Source organism: Paraphaeosphaeria sporulosa, assembly GCF_001642045.1.
Source record: "Paraphaeosphaeria sporulosa strain AP3s5-JAC2a unplaced genomic scaffold CC84scaffold_16, whole genome shotgun sequence".
Classification (NCBI taxonomy): domain Eukaryota; kingdom Fungi; phylum Ascomycota; class Dothideomycetes; order Pleosporales; family Didymosphaeriaceae; genus Paraphaeosphaeria; species Paraphaeosphaeria sporulosa.
Genome location: NW_017253375.1, coordinates 498,864 through 524,972, shown reverse-complemented (window position 1 = coordinate 524,972; position 26,109 = coordinate 498,864). Strand labels below are relative to the sequence as shown.

Here is a 26,109-nt window from a genome sequence, read left to right as displayed (position 1 = left end):
AGCGGAGCTCTGACGGTCTTGGCGGAAACCTTCTCCAGGAACCCACAACCACGTGCCTTCGCGCGACCACCTCCACGTCGGCCGCCGTCTGCGATTGCCAGTTCGCAGGCATCAATGGACTCGCCCCAGGTGACGCAGCTCTTCCGCCAGCTCTTCTCGCATCGCGCGTCGCAATGTCTTGTGCGTGGAGCTCGCCCGGTGCTCGCGCAAGCTGCCCGCACGCCGCAAATCCAGCACCGTGGGAGAGCCACCAAAGCTGCGCCGAGGACCACGACACGGCTGGGCGAGGGTGAGACGAAACGGGAAAGCAGGTGGCAGCCCAGGCGGAATGCGTTTCCCCACGAAAGAACCGAGGAGTTTGAGCGGTACCCGCTGGTCACATCGGACATGCTGCGGAGTCGTAGAGAGCGGCCCAGGAGGGTCAAGATGCTGCTCAGAGACTTCATAGAAGGTACGATGCCACTCATTGGCACCCGCAGCAGCTCTAACACGCGTACAGACAGCTTGTACAACCCGCACTACGGCTACTTCTCCAAGCAGGTCGTCATCTTTTCGCCCGGCGAGCCCTTCGACTTCCCCTCGCTCCCTTCCGAACACGCCTTCTTCCAATCGCTGCGTCACCGCTACACCGCTTTCGAAGATGCGCTGGACTTCCAAGAACCCAACGATCTGCGCCAGCTCTGGCATACACCCACTGAGCTCTTCTCACCGTACTATGGCGAAGCCATCGCCCGTTACCTCGTCGAGGACTACAAGTATAGTTCCTACCCGTACCACGACCTCAACATCTACGAAATGGGTGCCGGAAACGGAACCATGATGCTGAATATTCTGGACTACATTAGAGATTGCCACCCGGAAGTTTATGAGAGGACAAAATACAACATCATCGAGATCACTACCCAGCTGGCCGACCTGCAGCAGCAAGGCCTGGGGCATAGTGCCTACGCAAGAGGACATTCGGACAAAGTCGAGATCGTGAACAAATCAGTTTTCGATTGGGACCAGTACGTCTCGAGCCCGTGTTACTTTCTCGCGCTGGAAGTCTTCGACAACTTTGCGCACGATGCGCTCAAGTACGACTGGCAGACAGGGACGCCATACCAATCGCACGTTGTCATCGATCCTCGCGGCGAAATGTTCGAATATTATTCACGAGCGCTGGACCCATTAGCCGCGCAATTTCTTGAGCGGCGACATGCGGCATGCAAGTCATACGCGGACCCGCTGTCGGGATCGCGCCTCATGAACAGCATGCGTTCTTTGCTACCGTTCCGCGACTCGCTTACGATGCCGGAATACATACCAACACGCCTCATGCAATTTTTCTACATGCTGTACCAGAAGTTTCCGAATCACAAGCTCATCAGCAGTGACTTTCATAAGCTGAGCGATGGGGTGGAAGGATTGAATGCGCCGGTGGTGCAGACGCGGTACAAGAGGCAGATGATACCCGTCAGCACACCTCTCGTAAGTTCCATGTACCCTCCAAAGATCTGAACAATGCTAACTATGTACAGGTCCACCAAGGCTATTTCGACATTCTGTTCCCCACCGATTTCGAAGTTATCGAGCCCATGTATACTGCTATAACCGGGCGCTTCGCGCGCACATACTCACACGAGGTGTTCATGTCTGGCCGCGCAGACATCGAAGAGACGCAGACGCGGAATGGAGAGAACCCGTTGTTGAGCTGGTACAAGAACGCCAGCGTCATGATTACGGTGTAAATAGGGTGGCACATACCAGTCAATTGTACAACATGTCTCTATGCATCGCTGTGCCTACTCTGGCTCCTGATTCTTCCACCTTTCTCGTACAGCATCCACATTGATCTCGCATAGCTCGGCTCTTTCAAGGACTGCTCTCGCTTTCTTGACCACGGGCACATCGATCATCTTCCCTTCGAGTGTCCAAGCGCCGCGTCCAGCTTTGCTTGCCTTCTCGTCGGCAATCACAACCCTCGCCGACCAATCTACCTCTGCCTCTCCAGGCGCAAACGCCCGCTGGCATACCTCGATCTGGCTTGGGTGTATACACTGCTTCCCGTTGAACCCCATGCCCTTCCCATTCAGGCACTCCTCTTCCAACGTCTTGAGACCCTCGGGTCCCTTGTACGCCGTGCACACCAGGTCGATCGTAGACGGCAACCCGGCGGCCCTTGCATGCGTTGCGATAGCTGACCGCGCATACAGGAACTCCGTCAGCGACGGCGTCCGTGTTATACTCATGTCCTTTGCGAAGTCCTCGGCGGCAAAGACCAATCCTGAGAGATAGGGACTCGCTTTGCATATCTCAGCGAGGTTCTGTATGCTCTTGGCACTCTCAATCAGCGCTATTATCGATATGGGCGGTCTCGCACCCTCCCTCTGCACGCCATCCGCAGGGTGTCGCTCAGGGAGCACATGCCGTATCACGTCGGTGACGAAGTGCAGGTCCGCAGCGCTCTCGCACTTGGGCAGCATGATGGCGTCGAGATGCTCGCCCTTGAGCACGGAACTGAGGTCGTCGAGGGCGAGCCCCGTGTCTACGCTGTTTATACGCACGCACATTTCCTTGATGGTGCTGGGGCGCGGCTTGGAGAGGATGGAGACGAGGTTGCGGCGCGCTTCTTGTTTCATGTGAGGTGCGACGGAGTCTTCGAGGTCGTAGGCGACGGTGTCGACGCGCATGGAGGCGGTCTTGTCTAGCATCTTCTTGGAGGAGCCGGGGACTGGACATGGCTGTGAGTGCAGAGCTCGGGATGGTACGCAGAGCGCTGGGACAAATGCGTACCGTACATGAGCGCCCGGCGGATTATGTTCCTCGACGTTGCCATTCTGGCTTCCTAGAATGACACTAGAGCTTCACACAGAGTTCCAGCAAGCAGAGAAATGCAAGAGAGCGCAATTGCCAATGTTATGCAGCTCCATGGTTCCAAGCGCGGGAATAGCTGCAAAGCCGAGTGACGCGGGGAAGCTCCGAGGCGCACTGACCCAGCGGACCGCGTCCTCCGCCAGCGCTGGAGCTGCCACGTGAAGCTTACCACCGCGACAATTCACAGCTAGCTACTCGTAGCGCAGCAACCCCCGCGAGGAAAGCATGGAGACCGCGCAGCAGACGCCCGCGCCGGGCTCGCTGAGCTGGAGACTCAGCAGCCACCCCATCACGCTGCTGACCTACCTGTTCTTCCGCATCTGTACGTCCCTGCCACACAAACACTGCTTCCTCTTGCTTGCAGCTTCGCCCCCTGTATCCCCCACTGCATTCTCGAAGCAACGCTCGAGCTGACACCCATACCAGCCTCCCTCCTAACCTACCTCTTCGGCCTGCGCCTCTTCACCTCCAATTTCGTCCTCATCTTCATCATCACCATCCTGCTCCTTGCAACCGACTTCTACTACCTCAAGAACATCGCGGGCCGCCGGCTCGTCGGGCTGCGCTGGTGGAACGAAGTCGACACCGCGTCGGGGGACTCGCGCTGGGTGTTTGAGAGCGCGGATCCCGAGAGCCGCGAGCAGAACGCCACGGACAAGCGGTTCTTCTGGATCGCGCTGTACGCGCAGCCCGTGCTGTGGGTGCTGCTGGCCGTCGTGGCACTGCTCAGCTTTGAGCCCATCTGGTTGACGCTTGTTGGTGAGTTGGGCATGCACTAGGGAATGGGCAAGGGGCTGACCGCTCATGTAGCTATCGCGCTCGTCCTCACGCTCACGAATGCGCTCGCGTACTCGCGCTGCGACAAGTTTAGCCATGCGACGGGCTTCGCGTCGAATGCTATGTATGGCTCTGGGCTGGCGAGGAATCTGGCGAGTGGGATGGTGAGCAATTGGTTTAGTCGTGGCGGGCGGTGAGGTAGTGCGCGCGTGCAATGGCGCGGACGGATGCAGAAAGAGGAGGGTGTGTACGAGTATGGTCTATGTACGTTGAGCGGGTTCCGGCGCCGTAAGATGAATTGGTGGATACCCCAAAGTATTAGTTTGCATGTCTGTCATTGGAGCCGTCTAGGGCTTCTCGAGGTTTGCTTTGACTCGATGTAGTGGCGACGGCCGTCCAGTCCCATAACCTACGAGATCCAACCTCCCCTACGCGCAAGCATGATCAACTCGCACAGACAGAGCACCCACGGCAATGCACCCCACAGCAATGTCTAAGCTGGTTATGCTATCCTGCATCATCGTGTTTGTTTCCAAACTCGCTATGCTATCCTCATCCTCCTCGCACCATCCCATCCCACCCCATCCTCTCCATATTCTATCATCTACCCGTCCCCTGCTCCCTTCGCACTCCCTCAACACCGCCCTAATACCCCCTCTCCCGATCAACCTGATTAACCAACCCCCTCCCATCCCTCACCCTCCTTAGATTCTCCCTTACAACCTGAAAGCACCGCTCTCCCGTCGTCTGCGTAACCCCGCTGACATGCGGCGTAATCAGCACATTGGGCGCGTCCCACAGCGGGTCGTCGGCAGGCAGCGGCTCCGGGTCCGTGACGTCGAGGGCAGCGCCCGAGATCTGGTTGGACTTGAGCGCGGCGATGAGGGCGGGCTGGTCGATGACGGCGCCGCGCGCGATGTTGGCGATGTAGGTGCCTGAGGGGTTGGAGGCGTGCAAGAGGGCAAACTCCGCAGAAGAGAGGAAGTGCGTTGTTTGTTTGCTGTGGGGCATGTGTTAGATGGGGTTGAGACAGCGGTTGAAGTGGGGTTGGGAACGGGTAGGCGGTGCAGGGATGGGGTGGGAGGACGTGAAGGGTGATGCTGGTGGTGGGTCTGTGACAGACCGCTCGTCCAGCATCTCCCTTGTTTCCTCTCCAGCGTCCACTTCCCTGTGCAGCCAGACATTCGTGGCCAGTCCCCTTCACAATCGAAATCAAACAGAGAAAGAGGAACTCACGTCAACGGCACCGCCAGCACAAGCAAATCAATCTTCAGCTTCAGGAACGCATGCAAGCTCTCCTTGTCCAACCCGCTGTACCACGCGCTGGGGAACTCGCCCTCGGCATCCCCGGTCCCAGGCACAATGAACCCGTCGTCGCGCTTCGACTCGGGCGTCTTGCGCGGGGATGCCGTGTACGCCAGGACGTTCATGCCCATTGCCTTCGCCACGCGGGCAACTGTGCCACAGTTCGTCAGCGAGAACGCATTTCACGGGGCATCTGGATGCGAGGAGTGCGAAAAGGGAAGTCCGGGGGAGGAGGGGCCGGGTAAGCTTGCGGGGGCCATGGCCGCGAAGCGGTGCGCCCTGAGATGTGGGATCGAGAGGATAACGGTGGGAAGGATCCGGTAGATGAAAGCCACACGGGAGGCGCGACGGGCGATTGCGCTTGAGATCGATTATGCGGTACGCCGTGCTCGTGCGCTGGAGGATGCGCGTGCTGTACGAGCCTGAACGTCGCAGACGTGCAAAGGCCGGCGGGAACACCCGGGGAAAAAGCTCCTCGCGAGTCGAGTCCGCAGCGCCAGCGCGAGACTGCCTTGCGCTGCGGTGATGGAGGCCTTGCAGTCGCTGAGGGTGTTCGTCTGACTGCATATCCAGGTCCAGGTTCCTGCTCACGGCATATGCAGCTCCCACCCCAGGATATAGATGAAAGCAAGACAGTTGTAAGACACGCATCATTGAAAGATCGACTCACCTTGCCTCCCAATACTGCCGTATCCCAGGATGCCCACGGTCCTGCCGACATTATCTTTTGAGCTTAGTTCGCCGTTGTGCTTCCACTCTTTCTTCTCTTGCTTCTTGTACAAGTCGATGTAGTTGTGGTTGTGTATGAGATCCATCATGACAACCCATTCTGCGATCTGCGGGCCGTGGACTCCATTTGCGCTGCACAGCGGAATCTTGGTATCGGTGTAGATGGGGTGCTTAGCGACATGGTTGGTGCCGGCTGAGATAAACTGGATGAACTTGATGTTGGGGACAGCGGATTCCTTTGCTGGGAGCCAAGAGAGGGTGACGAGGACGTTCACCCGCTTGAGGAGGTCTGGGAGATGCGTTAGATTCAGAGCGGGTGTGGATATCGAGTTATGCTACGCGTCAAAGTCACGGGTTTGGCGGACGAAGCACTCGTGGTGTTGCTGGCATGATACGAGCAGATGGTGGGGCAGCGCAGGAGTGGGATGGTATACCTGCAGGCACGTCCACATCCCCACCTGGAAGGCCGTTCTTCTTGATCTCAAACTTCTGGAATATGTAGTTGTATTCGAGGTCCGGGAACTCCTCTTTTATCTCCGCAATGGTGTCTTTGGCAGCATCTTCGGGGAAGGGTATTACTGCAAGGAGCACCAAGCCGGAGCCCCGCTTTGTGATTTCACCGCCACCCATTGTGTTTGTGCTTGTGAGTTGGGTAGAGGCAACGAAAGAATGATGTATTCAGAAGGTAACACGGTTTAGTTTGCTGATGAGAAGGATACCCACAGTAAGCTGACTGGTGGTTGGTAGTGGACTATTACCAAGCGGCTGTTGTCGCCCTCATTCGTCCGTGGCGGCTCTTTCCTAGCTTGTCGCGATATCGCTCTGCGATATCGTCATACTCTACTGTATACGACTGGCCTCTTTGAATCCTCACAGCCAACGCACTCACGGTCAAAGTAGAATCTGAGTGCGATATGGACCAAGGATGCAGCTTCGCTTGTGTAGCACGGTTCCTGCATGTTGCTAGGTGCCGAGACATGATCGGCTGACGAAGCGATAAGAACCGCGTCCAGTACCGCATGGCACAGGCACATGCATTCTGCAGTTTCACGATGGCGGCGCGGCCTCAGCAGGTTTTTGAAGACCCAAGAGCAGGAACGACAAGTCCCGTCGCAGAGGTTGAGCGTCTTGCAGCTCTTCAAACGCGCTAGACGAGAAGCGCTCCTGGTCGGTACCAACAAAGTGGAGGCAGTCGGCGGTTTCAGAACCATCCTCCAGTGCCTTGGAAGAAGCCATCGTGACTCCCCACGCCGACCGACTCAACCAGCGGACCTCTCCGCCGCTGCCCCATCATTGTCCTCGCAAGGTGCCGAATCACGTCGGTCCGGCGATGGCTTGATGCTGACCTTGCCCACGAGCCCAGGCTCCACCATGATCGCTTGGCTGCTCCATCGCATGAAATGTGTCTTCTGGGATGCTCAGATGGGCTAGGCTCGCGGGCGGTCAACCACAGCTCACCGTTCGAGACCTTGGGCAGTCGTCAATGCCGCGTACTCTGATAGCGAACGATGGCGGTGGTGCTGCAGAGGACGGCACACGTCCAGATGCCGCATATTGATGGCACGGCGCTGAAGGTTTGGCGAGAGCTTCGCTTCGCTTCGAGTCTGCTGCTGAGAGCTAGAGCTTGGGGACATCTCGCTTGGGTATTACCTGAGGCTCACTCCAGCAGCCGGATTCCCAACTCATCAAACGCGACTTCAACTACCGGTCCGCATGGAGAGCGGACCGTGCTGGCGATGAGCACATACCCAGCCGAGCGTCAGTGCCACTGACGACCAGACAATCGCACCGCATCCGACACGGCCCGACATGAAGGCAATCTCAGCCTTACAAGAGAGCGGATGCCCAACCTGGCCGCAATCCCGCGGACCTGACATTAACATACCAAAACCGCAATCTCTTGTTGCATCCGCGCGCCACGCCCGCGCCTGCGTCAAAGCCATGCTAAATCCCAGCCCTGCCCCGAAAATAGCCGACCCATGGGCAATAGCTGTCGGCGCTACTTGCCGTTAATGTGTGTGACTCCGCGTTGCGTCGCGCAGCGTCGTGTTCTGGCGCCTTTCTCGAAGCGTTGCGACTCGTTCCTCGCGCGGCTCGCCATGACGCGGTGCGCTCTTGAATCAGAGGAGCTGCCCCTTCTGGCGCTCTGCGCACTGTAAACGGCGAGCTCAAGGGAATGGCGCCGCAGTCGGAGGATTTAGTGATCCTCTGTTATGATTCTCGGTGCAGATTGCGTGCTGGCGAAGCAGCCGGGGATGCGATCATGAAGAGGCAGGCGATACGCGACCAGACGCGCGCTGTCATCCACAATTCGTATAGCACTCAGCCGGCTCCGTGGTCGAGCAGTTGTGTGCGTGGACGCATGTAGCGTTATGATAATATGAAAGCGACCCATCGACAGGCCCTGTCAGGTCCAAACCATCAGCACGGTACATAGCGCTTACCGGCCTACTGCAATTCTCGAATTCTCCCCCAATCCCAACCCCAACCTCGTAAAGGAAGACGGCACGCTCGAACCATCCGCCTTTGGTTCCTCACCAAGCTGAACCCATCGGCTTGCGAACCAGGCTCGGAATCCCGCCAAGCCGAAAATTGACATGGGGGAAGAGTTCGCGGATGTGCGTGCGCATCCCCCTTTCGCTTCGTGTGCCATCCCTGTTCTGGAGGATCGCAGCCTGCAGGGCCAGAGAACTGGGCGTGACTGAGGTACAGACAGCGCGCACAATTTATCCGTAATATCTTATTTGCACAATGTATAGCTCCACTTGGTGGAGCGGCATGACTACTAAGACACAGATCGACTGTACTGGTGAGGTCGGACGACAGGATGTATGCGTATGCGGGGAGTCGTCTCGAGCAGGCAGGAGGTGTAAAAACATGGAGCGAATGGGTTTCAGTTTGAAATGTTTTTGGTGTTTGATTTTGATTCGTTATTTGGTGGTGCTTGCAAGCGAATGATATGCAAACCATGTCTAATGCAGTGCAGTGATGCTTGGCCCTCTATCGCATGGAGGCAGGCGGCTTATGGTACACAATGAGCGTCAACTGACACATTATGCGAAACGTAACCATTGCGGTATAGGAACATACAGAATGGCAAGCAAGATTGCCGTGGACGATAAAGAAAAGGCTGAGGAGCTCTGGTGAATCCGGCAATAAGCCATCGTAGACAAGACACGAACGACCAGGCTAAAATGCGAACAGAAGCATCAGCTGCGTGAACTTGCTTGCACCCGACAAATGTTGTCGCTTACGACAGAAGAAGGGGTTGGCACACGGCGGCCATAGATCATCCATAACAGTAATGAATGTGCCCCTATAAAGGGTTGGTTCCAATCGATGTAGAGAGCGGGTTGTCCCTTGCGGGTCTCTCTCTCTGCAATGGAATCATGACAAACATGAGCCCGAAGCTGCGAGTCGCTAGGCAAACGAGGTGGGCTTCTTCTGGTTGTTGATCAGAGCGGTGCGACAATCGTTCCGTGTTTGCGGGCTGGCCCTAGGCAAGCTCCGCGAGGTAACGTCCTCGAGCTCTCGTCTGAATAAGCGCGCTATCACAGGGTGTGAATTTTGAGGCCTTGGCCTAGCAAAGGAGTGTTGATGGAGAAGCAAGCAGATGCGTTGGGGCACCCGTCGTTTTGATTTAGAAAATTCAAAATCCGCCTCTTTCAAATGGTCCGCTTGCCACGCTCAAATCTTGTTGTCTGCCCTGTATTCTTCCTCATACACCGGCGGATGAAACCCTAGACCACCTCTTGCGTGAGTTGCGCGTGGGTCCCATTCAGCCCGTGTCACGGCCTGAGATGGAGCTCGCGGGGCGGAGAAGCTCAGGTTGGGCGTTGTGTACTCGCGGGTGGCTTCTCTACTAAAGTGTTCCGGTGTAGCGGTAACGGAGCGTCGGTATGGTTCGATGTCATTCTTCTCTTTCGACGGACTTATCGGGCTAACGTCTGCACTGTGGGTGCCTGGGTATGCGGCAATGCTGGGTTGAACCTGGGAAAGCTCGAACTGATGTTCGCCAACTGCGTACTTGTGGGCGTCGAGAGACACAAACTCCCGCTTGCTGCCAAACTTGCATCGGACCAGATCTAACCATCCTGTAAACATGGACCCACGGACCAAGAGGATGAAGACTTGAAGGCCAGCCAAAGATAACATAAGCAAAACCGCAATCACTGTCGACTTGTTCACAAACAGCGCCTCCGCGAGAGGCGAGCATTCCTCGTGGTCCGCTGGGTTCGATATCAGGCAAACCAGGAAAGGCATCGCAAGCTGGAGATCGTCTGTAGCATGAGCGGTGATCGAGTTGAGCCAGATGAAAACAATCGAGAAGAATACGACATCTACCAGAATAAAGACCACGATGGTGATTCCACGCCATTGAAGATAGACGACCTTGCGCACACGGCGGTAGATCGCACGCGGTGATCGGGTTTTGACGCTGTTGGTGTACGAGGGCAATCCCATGCTGCTTTGCGTTTCGGTCTTGTCGTCATTCCACATGCTCTGTAGGTATACTTTGATGCAGTAACCGAAAGTCGCAAGCTGGACCAATGTCGCGGCGCCGGCAATGGCAAGGAGAGGGCCCCAGAAATCGGCGAGCGAATGGGCGGCATTGACATGGCACACATCGCCAAAACGGAACGATACACCTGTCACAGTGATGGTAGCAGTAAAGAAGGCTGCTGCAACAGTCCAGCCAAGACCTTGCGCCCAGTAGAAGAATCTCTTTCCCGGCATGACGTCCCAACAGATCTGAAGGTGCATTGATAAGGCGCGAATGAAAATCCAGACGGCGATGGACATGCCACCAGCGATGATGAAGGCGCCAGAGAATGCGCACGTAAGGCTGGAGTACATGTCGTTTGGCGTGATTTCATCGTAGCATTGTTCTGGTCTTGCACCGAAAGGGATGACGAATCCAAGCTGGCTGAATGTCAGCATGTAACTCACGTATGGAGAGGTTCCTACTAACGGCCAAGAACATCGCAGCGACAATCAAACAGTAACTTAGATAGTGTCGACGTGTCTGCTCAGCAGGTAGACATATAAAAGACACCAACAAAAAGACCATGCACACAAGGCCAGCTAGGTTGAGCGCTTCAGCAGCACGATACCATTTCTTGAAGTCGTCAGGATATATATAGTCGGTAGCAGGGCAAGGAAGACAGCAATCCCCCAAGTTGGGAATGGGGGCACAGAACCGTCCCTCCACAGCTACGCAAGTCAATACATCGAACAAATCTCTGTAGCAGCATACTTACAACCGCCGAAGCCAAACTGCGCAGCATCGAAGAAAGGTGCGGGACAATTCCCCCGAAGTGGGGAAGAAAGTGTTGAGTTTGCCATGTCTTGTACCTCACGCGGGAGCGTAGTAACGGGAATGTGACATAGAACGCAAGGTTAGGCGCTGTCTCCGTATGGTGGACGCGAATATAAAAGGCGACTGTCTTCACGGGTGGTAATCGATTGTTCTTGCTGAAGAATCCTTGGTGGGCGCACTTAATATCAAGAATATCGTACGGTTCCGAGACGACTTGGATTATGCGCAAGATGAAACCGTAGATGGAGCTGGACTGTCGGGACGGCGGAGGTGCGACAGATAGGAAACGAAACAATCGTCAATGGATCTTGACTGACTGCGGCCTAAGTGCGGGGAGCTCGGAGTGAATGTAAAGAGTGAATAAGATATATATATGGTCGGTATGGGGCGCTCACGAGTCCAAGGCGAGGGAAAGTAGGAAGGCGGGACATAGCACGATCAAATAGGTGACGCGCTATGGCAAAGAACGTGGGCTCCAGGACCCAGGAGAAAAGCTAGTGCCAGGGCGAGCTCTGGTTGGAGCATCCACCTTCCTGGTGGTCTGTTTAAAGCGACGATCCATGACCCCAGACCGAAGCCCCTGCAGGTTCCAAAGACCCATGTCGCGTGCACGTGCCTATTAACAAGCCAAGACTAGGGCATCACTAGGAACATGGTGGCGGCGCGTCAGGGGTGACGGGGGCCAGGAACAATGCGCCAGGCTAGAAATGCCGGCTTGCGCGACAGTGACAGGGTCACCAGCTTGGCCTTGCGCAATTCGCTGCCATCTGGATTGAGATGCCGTGGACGTCGACTTCGATTCCAGCGGGCCACCCACGTCAAAGATAGCTAGAAATTGCCGTGCTGGTCGAGGACAGCAGCTCCAGGCGGAGGCTAGAGAAGTAAATCTTCAGGCTCTCCGAGAGCAGCAACGCGCCGCCGTAGGACATACCCGCTGGATGATCTGGCGATTACGTACCGCATGATTGCTGACCGCGCCGACGGGCGCTGATTCGAAGATCGCGAGCTGAAGGGCATCGGTTCAGCAGAGTCGCATGGGGCATTCGCCTGGCGTGTTCACACTCAGCCAAGCAGGGCCTCGAAGCAGCTCCCGCCGCTGAGTGGGCGGGGCGTTGAAGGTGACGGCAACTACCCAACGTCGAGCGGTACAGTGTACCAATGACGACCAGTACGTGCCTGTGGGCTAAGCGATGTACCTCCACAGTGATCTTTGCGGTACTCCCGTTGGCGTTCTAGGGGGAGCGTGAGCGACAAGCAATTGCTGCTGTGCCTCATCTCAGCTGGCAGAGTTTTCTGCCTGCGCAAATTGCCCTTGGCCGCTGAGAAAAGCAGACCGGACCGGACCGGACGTGTCCGATGGATGGTTTGAGACCCGGTTGATGCGTTTTATTGTCGACGGTGCCGTCTCGTCAGGAACTGTCATCAATTCCGTTCTGTCACTGACGGCGTCGCTCTCCTCGATGTGGACAGGCTCAGCCAAGCGACGGCAGGCGATCGCAGCGGCGACAAGCCAATCAACGCGTTCGAGGCGCGTACGCCCCAGAATGACTGGAAGTGGAATGGTGAATCAATAGAGGAGGGAACGGGGAGATGGAGCGCGATGGCGGAGGGTGTTGCGGCCACGAACGAGGTCCAGCCTGGCTCTTTCCCCCACATTGGCCGCACCTTCCGTTGCACCATGGGTACTACTTTTTACTTTGACCACCGCCACCAACCCCTCCATCGACGCCATCTACGCTTCGCGACATATAATCCTACAAGAGCTTCGGTCGTGCAAATTTCCAGTTCCAGCGACCCAGTCGCGTTATCCAATCCTACGAATTCTGTCTGGGCTGCAAGGCCTCCCGCCATTCGAGCTCCCGACAGGTACCCGATGATGGAGAACTTGGTGTGTACCTGCGTCTAGCGATACGCAAGCAACGACCCGCTCGTATTGAACTACCGTTTCTTAGGGAAACGCGTTCAAAGAGGCTGCAGTAGCCGCTGCATCTAACGACGACGTTGGGACTAGAAATGCATTGGCGGCCACATTCGTATTTGGATCTCCCAAAGGGAACACCAATCTCGAAGGCGATCGTCAACACAGAAGGACGTTTACGACAATGTGTGCTTGCTTTGTTGTGACAGGTGATCAAGATGGCGAGCCATGCGATCAACATCGCCCAGGATCCACGTTCATCATGGTGCGGAGAATTATACTGGACTCACAAGCACGGCCGTCTCCTCGATCGTGCGTTGTGCCCACTAGACCTCAACGAGACATCTTCAGAACACCGCGACCATGTCGCTGGGTTGAACACAGGAGCCAATACTGGTACCAAATACCAACTCGTCCGCAAAAACGTACCTCTAGACTATGCACGCTCGTTATTTGGTAGGGTTTCTTTTTTGTGGCCCAGCTTCTCGAGTGAGGCTTTCTGATCGCGGCTCTGCTTCCAGGTGTGGGTTGTTCAATTTCGGACGAAGTCGAGACTCGAGAGTCTGCCTGCTCAACCGCCACTGTTGATTCTCTCTGCATTGCGAAGGCGTTCTTTGCGACCCCCAACTTCTGATTTGGTTTTACGGTCGGTAACATAGCCTGAAGAAGCACAGTCCGAGCCGCGGTTCCCAAGCGCAAATCAGCACGAACGTTTTCCGCTGCCACGGTACCATTTCGTTCCACCATCTACCCTCATTCAGGATAGATGGCCACAGGAATACTCATACCGTGATGTAGCTCGCGGCATTCTGAATCAGATGCCACGCGATGTTGCCTTACCAGGCAACACGCGTGTTCGTGCCGTACGAAAACGATTTCTGGGAAACGGGGACAGTCTTTATCGAGAACTATCGCACGAAAACGACGAGGCTTCCCTTAGCGCAGAATGATTACATTTACTTAGTGAATCCGCGGAGGATCGGTTCTGGGTACACTGAGACATGTGAGGATCTCTAGTACAAAGATTTGTCGAAGTTTGCCGTCCCGTGGTCGCATGAATATTTCCGTCAATCGCTCGCTGGTAGGGTCAGGACAGCTCAGCGAACGGCATCAGCGATATCACGGCAGGTCAATGCCACCGTAACTTTATGGTTTGCGGCGTAGAATGCTCGATGTACCCTACGCCACATTGCAAGCGACGCAGACATCCGCCTCAATGCAGCGCAATGCTTTTTGTCGTGAGGCCGTTGCACTCACGCATTGCAGGGGCACAGTCACTCGATACTTTGATACCTGCCCACCTCCTAGTAGATCTACGTCTCGTATGCAATTCCATCAGCCTACCCACGAGGCAAAAAAGCAATTATCGCACGAACTCTCCGGGTCCAGAACCTGCGTTCGCAGCTCTCAGCTTGTACGACGCACGCCACATCCACGATCCAACTTCGTACTCATAGAGCATCATACACCGCCCTTTCCCTCAACCTCACATGCAAACCCTCCATCGCACAAGCATCAGACTGAGTCCTACCCCGCTCTCGCGCAACGCACCTCGGCCACCGTGTCCACACGGTGCACATGTACGCGTGCACACACCCTAGACATGCCTACGCAGCCGTCCACGCAGCCTGCGCATGAACGATTGCGCGGTCTGCCCCTCGCGTTTCCTGTCATCCTCGTGCGACCCCATATCTCCAGCTCGCCATTGCGCGCTCAGAGTGCGACACCACCCACCTACCGCTTCGGGACGCGGTCGGGTTCGCCGCGTTGGCATGGGCGATGCCGACACCGTGGACCGAGGGGCGCCTGTTTGGGAAGGCGGGTACTGCTCGGCGACGTCGAAGGGCATGGGTTGGGAGATGTATATCTGCGGCTGGTGCTTGTGGCGCAGGCTGGGGAGTGGGATGTGGTTTTGGGGGCGGGAGGCGCAAGGTGACCAGCTCGTGAGATCAAAGTCAGCCTCGCGGACATGGTGTGTTTCGCGGACTACCGCATACAACCTTGGATGGGCCTGTGGGCTACATTGAGCCACTCTTCCATTGGCCCTGCCCACACAGAGATAGCTATGGACATACACCCTAGGTATGTCTGACTTAGAAGAGCCCGGTGGCCCCCGGCAGTTTGACGCATCCACAGACAGACAAGGAACAGCCGAAAGGTCTTGGGCTCCGACAATGGCAGACGCTGCTGCTGCTGCAGGATCTCCGCATGCCTCATTCGTGCAAGATCTGTATGATCGCGTCTAGATTACGCCTGAATGAAGCCTACTCAAGCACTCGGATAGTCCAACAGTCACGTTATTTGCTACCCATCTCCGTTGGGTCAACACTTCTGTCTCTCGCTTAGGCAACCTGCCTAATTGGCCAATGGAGCTCTCCTCTGCACGTGATACCTGGACCAGGCGTTCTGGCTTTGCTTTGCGAGTAGCGCACGACTGGCCAGAACAACATACCATATGTATGCATGTACGAGAGGTACGACGTCGCGTTTAAAGGCCAATAGGAGGGATAATTCGCTAAAAAGAGTGGGTTAGGCCCCGCCGAAATCCCATAGGACGCCAATCAGCACGTATACTAGTCATTGACGGCGTACACTTTATCGTGAATATCTATTCATGTATGGTCTCTCGCTAGGGAATACCATATCCGCATGATATTCAGCTGAGGGTTTTCACGTCAACGTGGCCCTGCATGAGGTTCAGCTGATCGGCTTCACGCCAATGTGGCCCTGTCAGTGCACCATCAATGATATTTAGGGTAGCTGCCCAGCCTTGTTCTTAAGCACCCACACTATTGAGTCTGCTAGAAGACAAGTCTCTACAGCAGCATTACCGACAGCGACCATGGGAGAAGTGGTCGAAGCAGCCCCAAAAAGGATCGTTTTGTGCTGCGATGGCACCTGGCAATCGTCTGTCAGCGGGAAGCACAATCTGCCATCCAACATTACACGCATTGCCAGGACCATTGCAAAAGCCGGTCGGGGTGATGACGGCAAAGTCTGGCAGCAAGTAGTTTACTACGACTCCGGTGTGGGATCCGGCAGCTTGTCAGACCTCGAGTCCAAACGCCAAGGAGCCACTGGCGACGGCCTGGTTGTCAATGTGCTCGAAGCTTACAACTTTGTGGTCAACAACTACTCACCTGGCGACAAGATCTATTGCTTTGGTTTTTCACGCGGCGCTTTCACAGCTCGAGCTATTGCTGGCATGATCACCGACCTTGGTGTCATGAAGCCCGACAACATGCAGAGTTTTGCATCTTTGTTTGCCGCTTACCAGAAGAACACGAGCAAATACAACTTCCGAAAGACCAAAGAGTACTTTGAGTGGAAAATGGGCAAGGCTCCTTTTGTCCCTGAAAGCCAGAAAGAGACGTGTAATGTCAAGATTCCTTGGTACGATATGGGCACATGGGGCGACATGGAGTATGAGAATTCACGATCTATTGAGCTTGTTGGTGTTTTCGATACCGTGGGAAGTCTCGGACTCGCAGACACGTATATTCGCAGCCATGCATCGAGCCGGCAGGTCTTCGAATGGCTCAATGTCAAGTGGAATCCATGTGATTTGCCTCTCTCGAAAGTTTTCGTCTTGATGATTTGACTGACCATGCTCAGATATCAAGCATGCATTTCATGCTTTGGCGATTGACGACCGTAGACAGCCTTTCCTACCAACACTGTACTACATTCCGAACGAAGACGTATTGGCAGCCGAGAATGAGATACTAGCGAAGGACGAGGTGGATTGGCCGGAGCTTACTGAACACCGGCAACGCATCGACGAAGAGCTTGAGCAGCAGAAGGCAGACCACAAGCCAGACTTGGTACAAGTCTGGTTTACAGGTGAGTAAGCAAGTCAGTAGCTGACGACACGAGCTGACTTACTGTATAGGCGTCCACATCAACATCGGTGGAGGAACAGACGATGCGAAGACGGACTTTGAAGGTAGGTCCTATTGCCCCCCCTACCAGCGGAAGTTTCCATTTCATCTTCATTTGTCGGATCAAACCTCCTCCGTGAAGACTACATGATTTTGACACTTTGTGTAACAGGATTGGCAAACATCACTTTCGCATGGATGGTCGAGCAATGTCGACCGTACCTCGCCTTCGATCAGTACACGAACGCCACACTCTCCAGATACCTACAAACCATGATCGAGGATGACGCCGAGCAATCTTTGCGCAAAAAGGAAACACCCAGTACGAGTATGGTGGGCAAGACGGTCGCCACCATTACCGAGGACCTGAGTGCGACAAAGAAGTGGCTCGGCTCGTTCTTTTCGTCCTCGTCGGGCGAGAAAGCAACACCCAAAGAAAAGATGGTGCGGACATACTGCTTCAGCCCGAGCGTGGTCCCACCCTACAAGCCCGACCACTGGACCTTTTTCCGCAACCAGGATAGCTACACCCGGATGTACCAGGTCATCTCGAGCGCACAAGCGCGCACACCCGGCGCCTGCGACGATAGATCGACAGAAGCTCACACACCCCTGCGTCAACTCGGCGAGACCCATGAATGGATGCACCCGTCGGTTAGATGGCGACAAGAGATGTCCAAAGCCCACGACAAGGAGGAGTTTCGGTACAACTCTGAACCTCTGGCCGCACTGAAATACGACCAGAAAGACGGGGTATGGGGGTGGAAGCACAGGGAGAATGCCAACGTGTGGATCCCGGAGTGGCCCATCGAGGCGGCGCTCAAAGAGGAAGACCCGAGCACGACGCACGAGAACGCGGAAATGGCGCTGGTAGAAGCGTGTCTCGACAAGAACGAGGTACGGCAGTTCCTGAGAGATCACGCCATAGCCTGGAACAAGGCGCACTCTTCAGCGAAATAGGAGTGCCACGGAACAGCCGGGATTGCAGAACAGACGAGCCGGTGGTAGATGACCGTTCAATCTACTCGGGTACTCCAAAGCAAAAACGCTCAATCCAATTCAACAGCGTAACCTAGCACTATATCATACTCAAGCCGTTTCGTTTGCAGCATTCATAGCACCAGGTCATCCCATCCTCATTTCCCCCAACACTGCTGTAGCTACTCGCTCACTCACTGCGCATCACCTTGATATGCCCATCACCTTGATAAAACTTGTCCACAAAATCGTCCACATCCCTCGGATCACCCAGATACTTCCCACTATGCTCGCTCTCTTCATGATCCCTCAGCTTCCCCAGAAACTCCGTACTCTCCCACCTCTCCCCCGCGTCCTCTGCACTACCATCATCCTTGCTGTACGTCAGCTGTCCAAACGGATCCTGCTCGCCCGCCTGCAGCGCAGCGTCCACGTCCGGAGAAGCCTCGTCCACCGCCGTGTCGGGCAGGCTGTACAGTGCGGCGTCGTCCGCAGCGGTGGGGCTATCGTGCGGGTCCTGTGTGCCTGATGGGGAGGGTGGTGACGCGATTTGTGGCCCGAGGAAGCCGAAGGGGTCGAGGGTGCCGTGGGGGCCCAGGATGGCGTCGAGGTCGGCGGGGGTTTCGGTGTCGGGGATGACGCCATTGGCATCTGCTTGATCTTGACGTTTGAGGCGAGCGGGGCTGCGGAGGATGCGGGAGCGGAAGTGGAAACCTGGGGGCTCGATATCGAAGGCGGGATTCGCGTCGCCGGCTGTAGTGTCGGAGGGGAGAATGTCGCTTTTGACGAGGGTAGCCGGGCCTTGGGTGTCTTCGTCGGCTGGGGTGGTTTCTGATGCGGACCCGGTGTCGTCTGCGGGTATGGGGTCCTCGGGTGGCGCCGTGGACGGCGTGTTGATGCCTGGAAAAACGTATGTAGTATCTGCCACAGAAGCAGTGTCTTGCGAACCGTCATCGATAGGGGCAGCTGTTGAGTTGTCGTCAACGGGGGCATCATTTGAGCCATTGTCGACGGGAGCACCACTTGAACTGTCGTCCATAGGAGACCCGGCAAAGGGGTCATTTCCTGGGTCAGAGGGATCACTCCCGGTATCGCCAGGCTTCACAAGGTCGCCGTTCTCATGAAGGTCAACACCATTACTTTCATCACTCCCGGCTCCAGCGCCGTCGTCCGTGTTAGCCGCATCAGGGGCACTGGGGTTGGGTTCTCCAGGTGCAAAGCCATTTATGCCATCGTTCGCGGGGTTCTCGTCTCTAGCGCTGTCGTCCCCAGTGCTGCCATCGGTGCTGCCATCTCCAGTACTATCGTCCCCGGCTCCAGGAGTTGTGTCGATGCCATCATCGAAGCCGCCATCTGGACCACCCTCCTCAACCGGCAGACTGATATCTGACCCGCCATTCCCCGAATCATCTCCGGACGGCGGCGGCGTGTCGTCGCCATCTTCTGAGCCCGGAAATGCATCACCATTGTCAGTGACAGTGCCAGGCGAGCCACCATTAGAGACAACTCCCCATGATTGGGGTGCGGTCGCCTGCGTCAGCTGGAAGACGAGATCCTGGAGCTCTTCCTTATCGCGAGGATTCCCGGGCCAGCCGGCGCTGGTGTCAGCGAGAAGATCCTCGTAGATGCTCTTCTTATCCTCGAAAGAGAGGTTACTGAATGAGTAGGGATTCAGCTGCAGTTTGGTAAGGTGGTCTAGGAGGTCCGTAGCACTAACGACGCGGGGCGGAATCTGGCGAGCGTGATGACGCTTCACCTCCTCTTGGCCGGTGGTGGTGTGGAACCCTGGTTTGGTGGGAGGAGTGCCGCTGAGGGCTTTGAGCTTGGGTCCATATTGCCTGATCTTGTCGGAGCACTCTTGCATCTTCGCCATATACGCCCAGAGCTTGTTCTGGAACTTGCTGATGGCGCTCGTCATGGTAACGTTCTCGTCTTTGAGGTCGGCGATCAGTTGGTCAACCGCAGGCGAGAAGGTGTCTGGCTTCGGGCAGATGGTGTAGATTTGCTGTTCTACGAAGCCCTGGGGGTTGGAGTCCTCGACTGCCACGTTGTCTTTCTGTCTTCGTTGAATACGCATTGTACGCTTCGGTTTCGGGAACGGGTAGGGTAGGATGTGTGAGGTTCCCGGCTTGCTGAGGAGCTGTCGCCATGCTAGCCACTGGTTGATCTTCGTCCAACAGCCTTGTACCGTTATGTCAAAGTAAGCCTGAAGCTTACGCTGGAAGTTCGCGAGAGCGTCTTCGAGAGTCTTGTTGGGGTCTCGCAAGTCCACAGCAAAGTCAGTCGGTGATGGGAAAGGGATGCCCACAAGAGCTGGGATGGGGCACAGGACGTAGACGTTCTGCGCCAGAGCGAGCTTGTCTTGTGGGCTCCAAACAGAGGTGGTCTGGCGACGGGTAAAGCCATTGTTATCCGAGCGGCGTGTAATCTCATCTGCGGTATCTATGGCTGGCTGCGCAACGTCCGCGGTGGATGAGTCTGGTCCAAACAACAAGTCGGCTATCTGGTTTTTCGTGCTATCGTCGAGGAGGCTGAGCAGCCCATTCATAGCCTTTGTTGTATCCGTACTTGTCAGTGCAGTAACAGGTACATTTGGCGTCAACTTCAAGGGCGGGGATACTGGTTGTGACAGCGCATTTGATACAGTACTTATGATACCGTTTGGTACAGTATTCCATAAGCCAGGAAGTTGCTGTAAGGCACCTTCGACCGATTGAGGAGGCGTATTGGGTACGTTACTCTGAGCTAGACTCGCGAGCGGCTGCGGATTGCTTGCTACTGGCTGAGACAGCGGGTTCGATATAGTTCCGTTAACAAGACCTAGAATTGGCCCTGGCCCTGAATTTGCTAATGGCGCACCTGAAACAAGACCTGGACTCAGACCCGGAAGTGGCTGTATGTTATTTGCTACTGGCTGAGGTAGGGTATTGGGAACAATATTCTGGGCCAGACCTGCGAGTGGCCGTGGGTTGCTTGCCACTGGCTGTGATAGCGGGTTCGGCACAGTGCTGTCAACAGCACCTGTACCTGACACTGGCAGTAGATTTTCCAAGGGTGCAACTGGGACAAGATCTGGGGCGAGAGAACCCGGGACTGGAATCTGTCTTTTCCGATCATCACCGCCAGTTGGCGGAGCAGCAGTCTGCCCAAGCAGAGCTTTTAACTTGTTCTTCGTCTTTGCGTCCAGGAAGCCCAACAGTCCACCAGCAGGCTTGATAGCAGGCTGAGCATCCAGTATTGGAAGCCCTGGTACATTAGGTATGCTCGTTACCTTTCCGGTCGAAGCAGCGTTGATCAGATCGGAAATCGTAGGAACCGAGTTCTCGAGCGTCGACGCAGGGAGATTTTTCGCAGCATTCAGGACGTCACTCCTCAGCTCAGGGCTTAGGGAGGCCCAGAGGTCGGCCAAGGGACTGCTGCCCGGGGAGGGCGGGGGCAGGTTCGTTGCCGCAGCAATGAGCTTGTTCTTAAGCTCTGTGCCGAATGAAGACCAGAGACTGACTATGGGGCTATCGCTGATGCTGGGTGGAACAACTCCTGTGTTACCGATGCCGGCAGGAATTAGTGGATTACTGTGTTGAGGGGGTGTGAGGAGTGGATTGATTCCGCTTGCTGGTACCGCGACGGGCGGTACGCCGACCGCAGGATCATCAGCTGTCGGGACATTGAGAGCTGAAGCGTTGAGCTGAGGAATAGCTACTGGGGCGGCTAGTTGGGGAGCGGCGACTTCGGGTGCAGTGACCGCTGGGGTATCGATCTGCATCGGGGTTAATCCCGTTTGAGCCGCGTTGTCGACGGGCTGTGGGAGTAGCAAAGGGAGAGTGTTTGGTATCTGGACTCCTACTACACTACTCGGTGCGGGATTCTGTTGTCGTACGGGTGGAAGTTGTTGAAGGTGGGGAGGCACGATGCCCGTGTTTCCATTAGGTGCAGGAATGCGAGGTCCCTTCGTGGGTACCGGTAGCGATAGCTCTGGTGGAAATAGATCCTTGTGGCCTTCAGTGTTGCCGACACCGAAAGGAACAAGGATTGAAGCAGGAGAGGGCAAAACCGAGGGTATGTCAAGGATACCGCCACCGTATAGGGTCGTTGCAACTTGGTTCAAGAGAGTGGCGGCGTCAGAAGTGGCAGGGCCTATGTCGATGTCGATGATGATACCGCTGGGTTCTTCTGTGTCAAGAATACTTGTACCAAGAATATTATCCAATGAACCGAGATCAATAAAATCATCGACAGCATCAAGAACATTGTCCAAGTCGTCCTCGGTGATGTCGTCGTCATCCCAAACGTCTTCGCTGTCATCGTCGCCAAGAGTGTCTTCGCTGTGATCACCAGCACTGAGTACTCCGCCTGTCAGGGGTGATACGTCCAGCGGCTCAATCGTTGCCATAGGTTTCGAGACATTCCAAGATACCGGACCCTTGATGAGAACATCAAGAGGTTCAATGGTCGCAACAGGCGAAGGTAAGGCGACTCCAGGTGGAGGTAAGGCAATTCCAGGTGTTGTAAGGTCCTCCACTGTAAAACCTGGTACCTTCTCCCATACCTTGACGCTTCTGATACCCCAGTACGCATCTTTAAACGCCTCAGGATTGTTGGCTACAAAGTCGATGCAGCTATCTTGTGGACTTAGTCCCTCTTTGATCGGGCACGAGGAGCTGCCAGTGCCGAACGTGCCACCAGCCCAACCACCACAGAAGGTGGTGTCGATGATGATGCTGTGGTTGAAGAACTTTTCGCTGAACGAGCCTGAGCATGGTCCATTGAAAACGGAGCTCGGTGTCCCGAAGGTTGCTGAGTCAGGTACACCGCCGTTCAAGAGGGTCAACGGGACATTGGTAGGTGGGAAGAACCAGATCTTGATGGTGTCAGATGTCCATTCCATGGCGTAGACGCCACCGCCATTGGCATTGAATTCAGCACCGTAGTTGAAGGGTTCGGTGAACACAGTTCCGCACCCCTGGTTGTCGTCGTGACCGACGCTGCAATCTGTGCTCTTCCAGGTACCGGTTTGAGAAGTTGCGGCGTCTACAAGGCAGTCTCCGGTTGCATGGATGGCAGCATTGTTAGCACGAGCATCATTGACGTTCTCGATGATGTCGATTTCTCCATCAGCAGGCCAGTCATTCAGCCCGGTTGTCCAGAGTGCTGTCCCACGGATGTCAGCTAGTGGCGCACAGATTAGGGAGAAACATGCTACCTGGCCATGTACCGCAGCCCACTGGGATGTGTGTTAGGTCGATGACGAAGAGACCTTCAGTGAAGGTGAGTTTGCTTTGGAGTCGGACGCTGGGGCGTCCGACCCCTCCTGGGGTGTAGGCATTGGCGTCGTCGACACCAATGTAGATTAGGTCTGAAGAGTTGCCAATGAGCGGAGTGCTTCCAGCAACTTCCTTGGTCACATATTGGACGAAGCCACCCGTCGGATCAGGGCCCTATCGTGGCTTAGGTATCTTATCAGCGTGGTTGAGTGGAGCTCCTCTTACACTAAAGAAATCAAATTCCTCGAAGATGTTCGAAGCGTTGTACTCCTGTACAAGTTGGTACTGTAGCGCGGAAGCTCGAGATAAGAGAGTCACGAGCAGCGCAGACGCCGTTTTGAGACGTGCCATGCTGTAGGTCTCACTTCATACAAGTCATACAATGGTAAGAGGATACTGAAAGACATTGACGGACACCAAGGGGTGGGCATATTGTGTTGCTGAAGCCAGGGAGATTCCACGCGTTGCTCGGGCCGACGCGTCACCGGTGCATTCCGCTGTCAACGACAAATGAGGCAAAGGTTTGCTCACATGGCGTGAGGAGAATGCATGGCAATGATGGCAATGGTGGTATCAGTTTGTCATAGAATTTAGCCGCGGTAGCCGCAATTTGAGGTCTCGAGGGCTTCCTAGAAGAATCCATAGCGCATCGAAACCATCCTCCATAGTTCGTGGATCACATTCGATCGACCGGCTGTTAGGGCCTGTCTAGTCCTCGGGGTCTTGTAGAATTCACACCGTTGAAACTGTTCATGCTCTCAGGCTGCAGAACGCATTCAAAGCTCAATCTCCCAGCGCCGAATCTAGTACGAGCATCTAGTCACCCCTGGATGCAGTGCTCGTCGTCGGTGGATTGCCAATCATCGTCCTCTTCCAGAACCCGAGAGTCTAGTTCCATTGACTTAGTGTTTGAACTGATGCGTGCTTTTCGAATCATCGCGTTAGTTTAGTGACCGTGGCGTGTCTGTCCACCCATGATCCGATCCTTCTGGCTCCGCTGCTGCGGCCGGACTGATCCCTGCTGACTCCGCTCTGAGCGCGTGTCGGCACCGTTGGAAGCGTGGGCAGCCTGAGCTTGCTGCTGCTGCTTCTCCCAGACCTTGCGCTGGCGGTTGGCTTCGTAGGCGTCCAGGTCCGTGGAGGTGAGCGTGATGGTGGTGGCGGGACGGCGAAGCATGTTGTGTTGTGGCTGTTACGTATCGTGCAAGCGTTGTTTGAATGGGATTGCTGCGGTGATGTAGCGTGCTGTGCTTGGAGAGGGGTTCCCGTGACGGTGCGTTGCTGGGATTAAAAACGATGGTCCAATGGAGATGAGATGTAGAAAGCGTCGTCAACCGATCATGTCGGCGTCCGGAGGTTACAGAAAACGATGGTTCCGGCGGAAGCTGGATATAGACAATGCTCGTGATGCTCCGCAGCTGGCGCGCACGGGCGACGTGAAGGGCTCTAGCGCGCCAAGGCCCAGGCCATGCTCGACGGCCTCTCCCAAAAGTTCAGCGTGCCAGTTGCAGCGTCCAGCATCCACTGCCGCCATGTCGCACCGCTCCGTGTGCCCGTCCGTGGGCACAATCGGCCGCCCATTATCGCAGCGTGTAGCCACGAGCTCCCGCTGCGCCCGGGGATTCCATGCCTCTGCGCGCAGGCTCGAGGACCAGCCCGGCGCTCCTCCGACGAAGACGCTCAAGGACGCCATGACAGGTGCGGACGCATCAGACAGCCCCGATGCGAGGCCGCATGGCACAATGCTAACGAACCAATGCTTGCAGCCCCGCGCGAACCCCGCCGTCTGCGAAATGCCAATGCCGCACAGCAGGTGGGAAACCTTTCATTCAACCGTCCGCCCCCCGGCACGGTCCTTGCGAGACGATCCGGCACCAGCCCGCCAGACGGAGCCAAGATAATCGCGCCCCGAAAGCCGCTCGTCAGAAGGGAAGCAGTCGGCCCAGCTGGCCCCCCTGGCACCATGGTGCGCGCCCCGTCCACGCTCCGCGTAACCCGCGACGGAGGCCCTCCTGCCAGACGGCCACAAGGCGGTCCCAATCTACGCGCCCGTGGAGGAGGCCCGCCTGGAGCGACCGGCGCTCGTGGTCCCGGCGGTGCCCGTGGTCCCGGTGGTGCTCGCGGCCCAGGGAAGAAAGACGGCGGCAAAGGCGGGTCAGCGAAGCGTGAGCGCGGCGGAGGAGCAGCGGTAGATAGCGCCCCGGAGATCGACAAGGAGGGCATAACGCCTGGTGCGATAGAAGGCAGCATGATGCAGACCCTGTACCGTCAGCAGCGGAGCCAGTGGGACCGCAAGCCCTACGAGCCCAAGTACGCCCCTGGCAGCTTTGCGGCAAACGAACTGATCCACGCCGGACGGGAGCTGTTCAGGGGAGAGGCGCCGCCTGTGAAGATCTGGGGCAAGTTGGAAAGAACACTGAACATCGTGGGCATGCATGGTGCGGCAGCGCACTTGAAGGTCCGCAGGGTCCCGGATGGAGACGCTGCGCCCTTTGGCGAGGAGGAAGAAAACTTGCTGAAGTCGAAGCAGAAGGGTGCTGCTGAGCAGAAGACCATCACCATTGCGTAGAGGATTACTGGCAAACTGTTGTAAAATATCTGTGAGTGGTGTATCATACTTGTACATGTCACATGCAAATCGAATACCGTTGTCTTTTCGTCGCCCTGGTTCGAGGACCCTTCAGCTGCGTGCCCCCCCCCCCCCCCCCGTAACAGGCGAGAACACTCCCAAGTAGAAGCACCAAGTCGATACTGCGCGTGCTCTAGCTAACGGGCCCGATCCCGGCACATTCTCTACTCTCAACGATGTCCATTTCCGTTCATGTGGCGTTTGCCTTCGCTGGGCGTCGTTATCTTGGGCAGTATTTTCAAGATATGAACTGTGAGGAAGTTGATGGTTTCCCGTACGGACTGGACGAGAAGATAGACGGCGGGTATGACCAAGAACAATGTGCCCCCAACAAAGCACCCAGGAAAACACACGACAACTGCACAGGCACCGTAGATCGTGTAGGCACTGCCCCTGATGAAGAGCCAGGGAAGGGCAACAACGTTTCGTATCGTGATGAGCGCTTTGAACCTCCT

The 26,109-nt window shown here is 55.9% G+C and overlaps 11 protein-coding genes across 11 annotated transcripts; 5 read left to right on the top strand and 6 right to left on the bottom strand.

Moving 5' to 3' along the window:
• Positions 1 to 114: 114 nt before the first annotated feature.
• Positions 115 to 1,730, top strand: CC84DRAFT_1105140 (DUF185-domain-containing protein; the record flags this gene model as incomplete). Its single annotated transcript, XM_018175085.1, has 3 exons — positions 115 to 451; positions 500 to 1,470; positions 1,521 to 1,730. 3 exons carry the CDS (start codon positions 115 to 117, stop codon positions 1,728 to 1,730), a joined length of 1,518 nt encoding a protein of 505 aa, XP_018029447.1.
• On the bottom strand, positions 1,439 to 2,922 carry CC84DRAFT_1131921 (beta subunit of citrate lyase). The gene is made up of 2 exons (XM_018175918.1): positions 2,776 to 2,922; positions 1,439 to 2,713 (listed from the first exon to the last, which is right to left on the bottom strand). The coding sequence occupies exons 1-2, from the start codon at positions 2,816 to 2,818 to the stop codon at positions 1,785 to 1,787; spliced, it is 972 nt and encodes a 323-aa protein (XP_018029446.1). The 5' UTR covers positions 2,819 to 2,922; the 3' UTR covers positions 1,439 to 1,784.
• A 91-nt stretch (positions 2,923 to 3,013) lies between these two features.
• Positions 3,014 to 4,128, top strand: CC84DRAFT_1158022 (golgi apparatus membrane protein-like protein tvp23). Its single transcript, XM_018177038.1, has 3 exons — positions 3,014 to 3,178; positions 3,283 to 3,615; positions 3,667 to 4,128. The coding sequence occupies exons 1-3, from the start codon at positions 3,082 to 3,084 to the stop codon at positions 3,828 to 3,830; spliced, it is 594 nt and encodes a 197-aa protein (XP_018029445.1). The 5' UTR covers positions 3,014 to 3,081; the 3' UTR covers positions 3,831 to 4,128.
• Positions 3,969 to 6,373, bottom strand: CC84DRAFT_1169775 (uncharacterized protein). Its single transcript, XM_018179756.1, has 4 exons — positions 6,102 to 6,373; positions 5,609 to 5,956; positions 4,870 to 5,089; positions 3,969 to 4,633 (listed from the first exon to the last, which is right to left on the bottom strand). The coding sequence occupies exons 1-4, from the start codon at positions 6,295 to 6,297 to the stop codon at positions 4,279 to 4,281; spliced, it is 1,119 nt and encodes a 372-aa protein (XP_018029444.1). The 5' UTR covers positions 6,298 to 6,373; the 3' UTR covers positions 3,969 to 4,278.
• A 1,702-nt stretch (positions 6,374 to 8,075) lies between these two features.
• Positions 8,076 to 9,028, bottom strand: CC84DRAFT_415707 (uncharacterized protein). Its single transcript, XM_018186129.1, has 2 exons — positions 8,922 to 9,028; positions 8,076 to 8,856 (listed from the first exon to the last, which is right to left on the bottom strand). Exon 2 carries the CDS (start codon positions 8,635 to 8,637, stop codon positions 8,116 to 8,118), a length of 522 nt encoding a protein of 173 aa, XP_018029443.1. The 5' UTR covers positions 8,638 to 8,856; positions 8,922 to 9,028; the 3' UTR covers positions 8,076 to 8,115.
• Positions 9,029 to 9,354: 326 nt separating this feature from the next.
• CC84DRAFT_1105232 (uncharacterized protein) lies at positions 9,355 to 11,013 on the bottom strand (the record flags this gene model as incomplete). The annotated part of the gene is made up of 3 exons (XM_018175089.1): positions 9,355 to 10,590; positions 10,640 to 10,881; positions 10,929 to 11,013. 3 exons carry the CDS (start codon positions 11,011 to 11,013, stop codon positions 9,355 to 9,357), a joined length of 1,563 nt encoding a protein of 520 aa, XP_018029442.1.
• Positions 11,014 to 13,861: 2,848 nt separating this feature from the next.
• CC84DRAFT_415703 (uncharacterized protein) lies at positions 13,862 to 14,866 on the top strand. The gene has a single exon (XM_018186128.1). The coding sequence runs from the start codon at positions 14,071 to 14,073 to the stop codon at positions 14,839 to 14,841; it is 771 nt and encodes a 256-aa protein (XP_018029441.1). The 5' UTR covers positions 13,862 to 14,070; the 3' UTR covers positions 14,842 to 14,866.
• A 570-nt stretch (positions 14,867 to 15,436) lies between these two features.
• CC84DRAFT_1264622 (uncharacterized protein) lies at positions 15,437 to 17,967 on the top strand. The gene is made up of 4 exons (XM_018185323.1): positions 15,437 to 16,465; positions 16,521 to 16,748; positions 16,798 to 16,851; positions 16,959 to 17,967. The coding sequence occupies exons 1-4, from the start codon at positions 15,748 to 15,750 to the stop codon at positions 17,744 to 17,746; spliced, it is 1,788 nt and encodes a 595-aa protein (XP_018029440.1). The 5' UTR covers positions 15,437 to 15,747; the 3' UTR covers positions 17,747 to 17,967.
• Positions 17,968 to 22,301: 4,334 nt separating this feature from the next.
• On the bottom strand, positions 22,302 to 23,193 carry CC84DRAFT_1048496 (uncharacterized protein; the record flags this gene model as incomplete). Its single annotated transcript, XM_018173439.1, has 2 exons — positions 22,302 to 22,912; positions 22,965 to 23,193. Coding segments are annotated over 2 exons (840 nt in total), but the record flags the coding sequence as incomplete, so codon positions are not given.
• Positions 23,194 to 23,531: 338 nt separating this feature from the next.
• Positions 23,532 to 24,423, bottom strand: CC84DRAFT_1169770 (uncharacterized protein). Its single transcript, XM_018179755.1, has one exon. It carries the CDS (start codon positions 24,200 to 24,202, stop codon positions 23,972 to 23,974), a length of 231 nt encoding a protein of 76 aa, XP_018029438.1. The 5' UTR covers positions 24,203 to 24,423; the 3' UTR covers positions 23,532 to 23,971.
• Positions 24,424 to 24,524: 101 nt separating this feature from the next.
• Positions 24,525 to 25,594, top strand: CC84DRAFT_1264619 (uncharacterized protein; the record flags this gene model as incomplete). Its single annotated transcript, XM_018185322.1, has 2 exons — positions 24,525 to 24,723; positions 24,792 to 25,594. Exons 1-2 carry the CDS (start codon positions 24,558 to 24,560, stop codon positions 25,592 to 25,594), a joined length of 969 nt encoding a protein of 322 aa, XP_018029437.1. The 5' UTR covers positions 24,525 to 24,557.
• Positions 25,595 to 26,109: the final 515 nt, after the last annotated feature.

Excerpts from the sequence above, each read along its gene's own strand:
- CC84DRAFT_1131921 (XM_018175918.1), bottom strand. The coding sequence starts at position 2,818 with ATGGCAACGTCGAGGAACATAATCCGCCGGGCGCTCATGTACG. Across the intron at positions 2,714-2,775 it reads CCGCCGGGCGCTCATGTACG|TCCCCGGCTCCTCCAAGAAG; the intron begins GTACGCATTTGT and ends AGCCATGTCCAG.
- CC84DRAFT_1158022 (XM_018177038.1), top strand. The coding sequence starts at position 3,082 with ATGGAGACCGCGCAGCAGACGCCCGCGCCGGGCTCGCTGAGCTGGAGA. Across the intron at positions 3,179-3,282 it reads CTACCTGTTCTTCCGCATCT|CCTCCCTCCTAACCTACCTC; the intron begins GTACGTCCCTGC and ends CACCCATACCAG. Across the intron at positions 3,616-3,666 it reads CATCTGGTTGACGCTTGTTG|CTATCGCGCTCGTCCTCACG; the intron begins GTGAGTTGGGCA and ends CCGCTCATGTAG.
- CC84DRAFT_1169770 (XM_018179755.1), bottom strand. The coding sequence starts at position 24,202 with ATGCTTCGCCGTCCCGCCACCACCATCACGCTCACCTCCACGGACCTG.
- CC84DRAFT_1264622 (XM_018185323.1), top strand. The coding sequence starts at position 15,748 with ATGGGAGAAGTGGTCGAAGCAGCCCCAAAAAGGATCGTTTTGTGCTGC. Across the intron at positions 16,466-16,520 it reads CAATGTCAAGTGGAATCCAT|ATATCAAGCATGCATTTCAT; the intron begins GTGATTTGCCTC and ends GACCATGCTCAG. Across the intron at positions 16,749-16,797 it reads GGTACAAGTCTGGTTTACAG|GCGTCCACATCAACATCGGT; the intron begins GTGAGTAAGCAA and ends CTTACTGTATAG.
- CC84DRAFT_415703 (XM_018186128.1), top strand. The coding sequence starts at position 14,071 with ATGCTCGATGTACCCTACGCCACATTGCAAGCGACGCAGACATCCGCC.
- CC84DRAFT_415707 (XM_018186129.1), bottom strand. The coding sequence starts at position 8,637 with ATGGTTTGCATATCATTCGCTTGCAAGCACCACCAAATAACGAATCAA.
- CC84DRAFT_1169775 (XM_018179756.1), bottom strand. The coding sequence starts at position 6,297 with ATGGGTGGCGGTGAAATCACAAAGCGGGGCTCCGGCTTGGTGCTCCTT. Across the intron at positions 5,957-6,101 it reads GGATGTGGACGTGCCTGCAG|ACCTCCTCAAGCGGGTGAAC; the intron begins GTATACCATCCC and ends CGCATCTCCCAG. Across the intron at positions 4,634-4,869 it reads GTGCTGGCGGTGCCGTTGAC|CAAACAAACAACGCACTTCC; the intron begins GTGAGTTCCTCT and ends CATGCCCCACAG.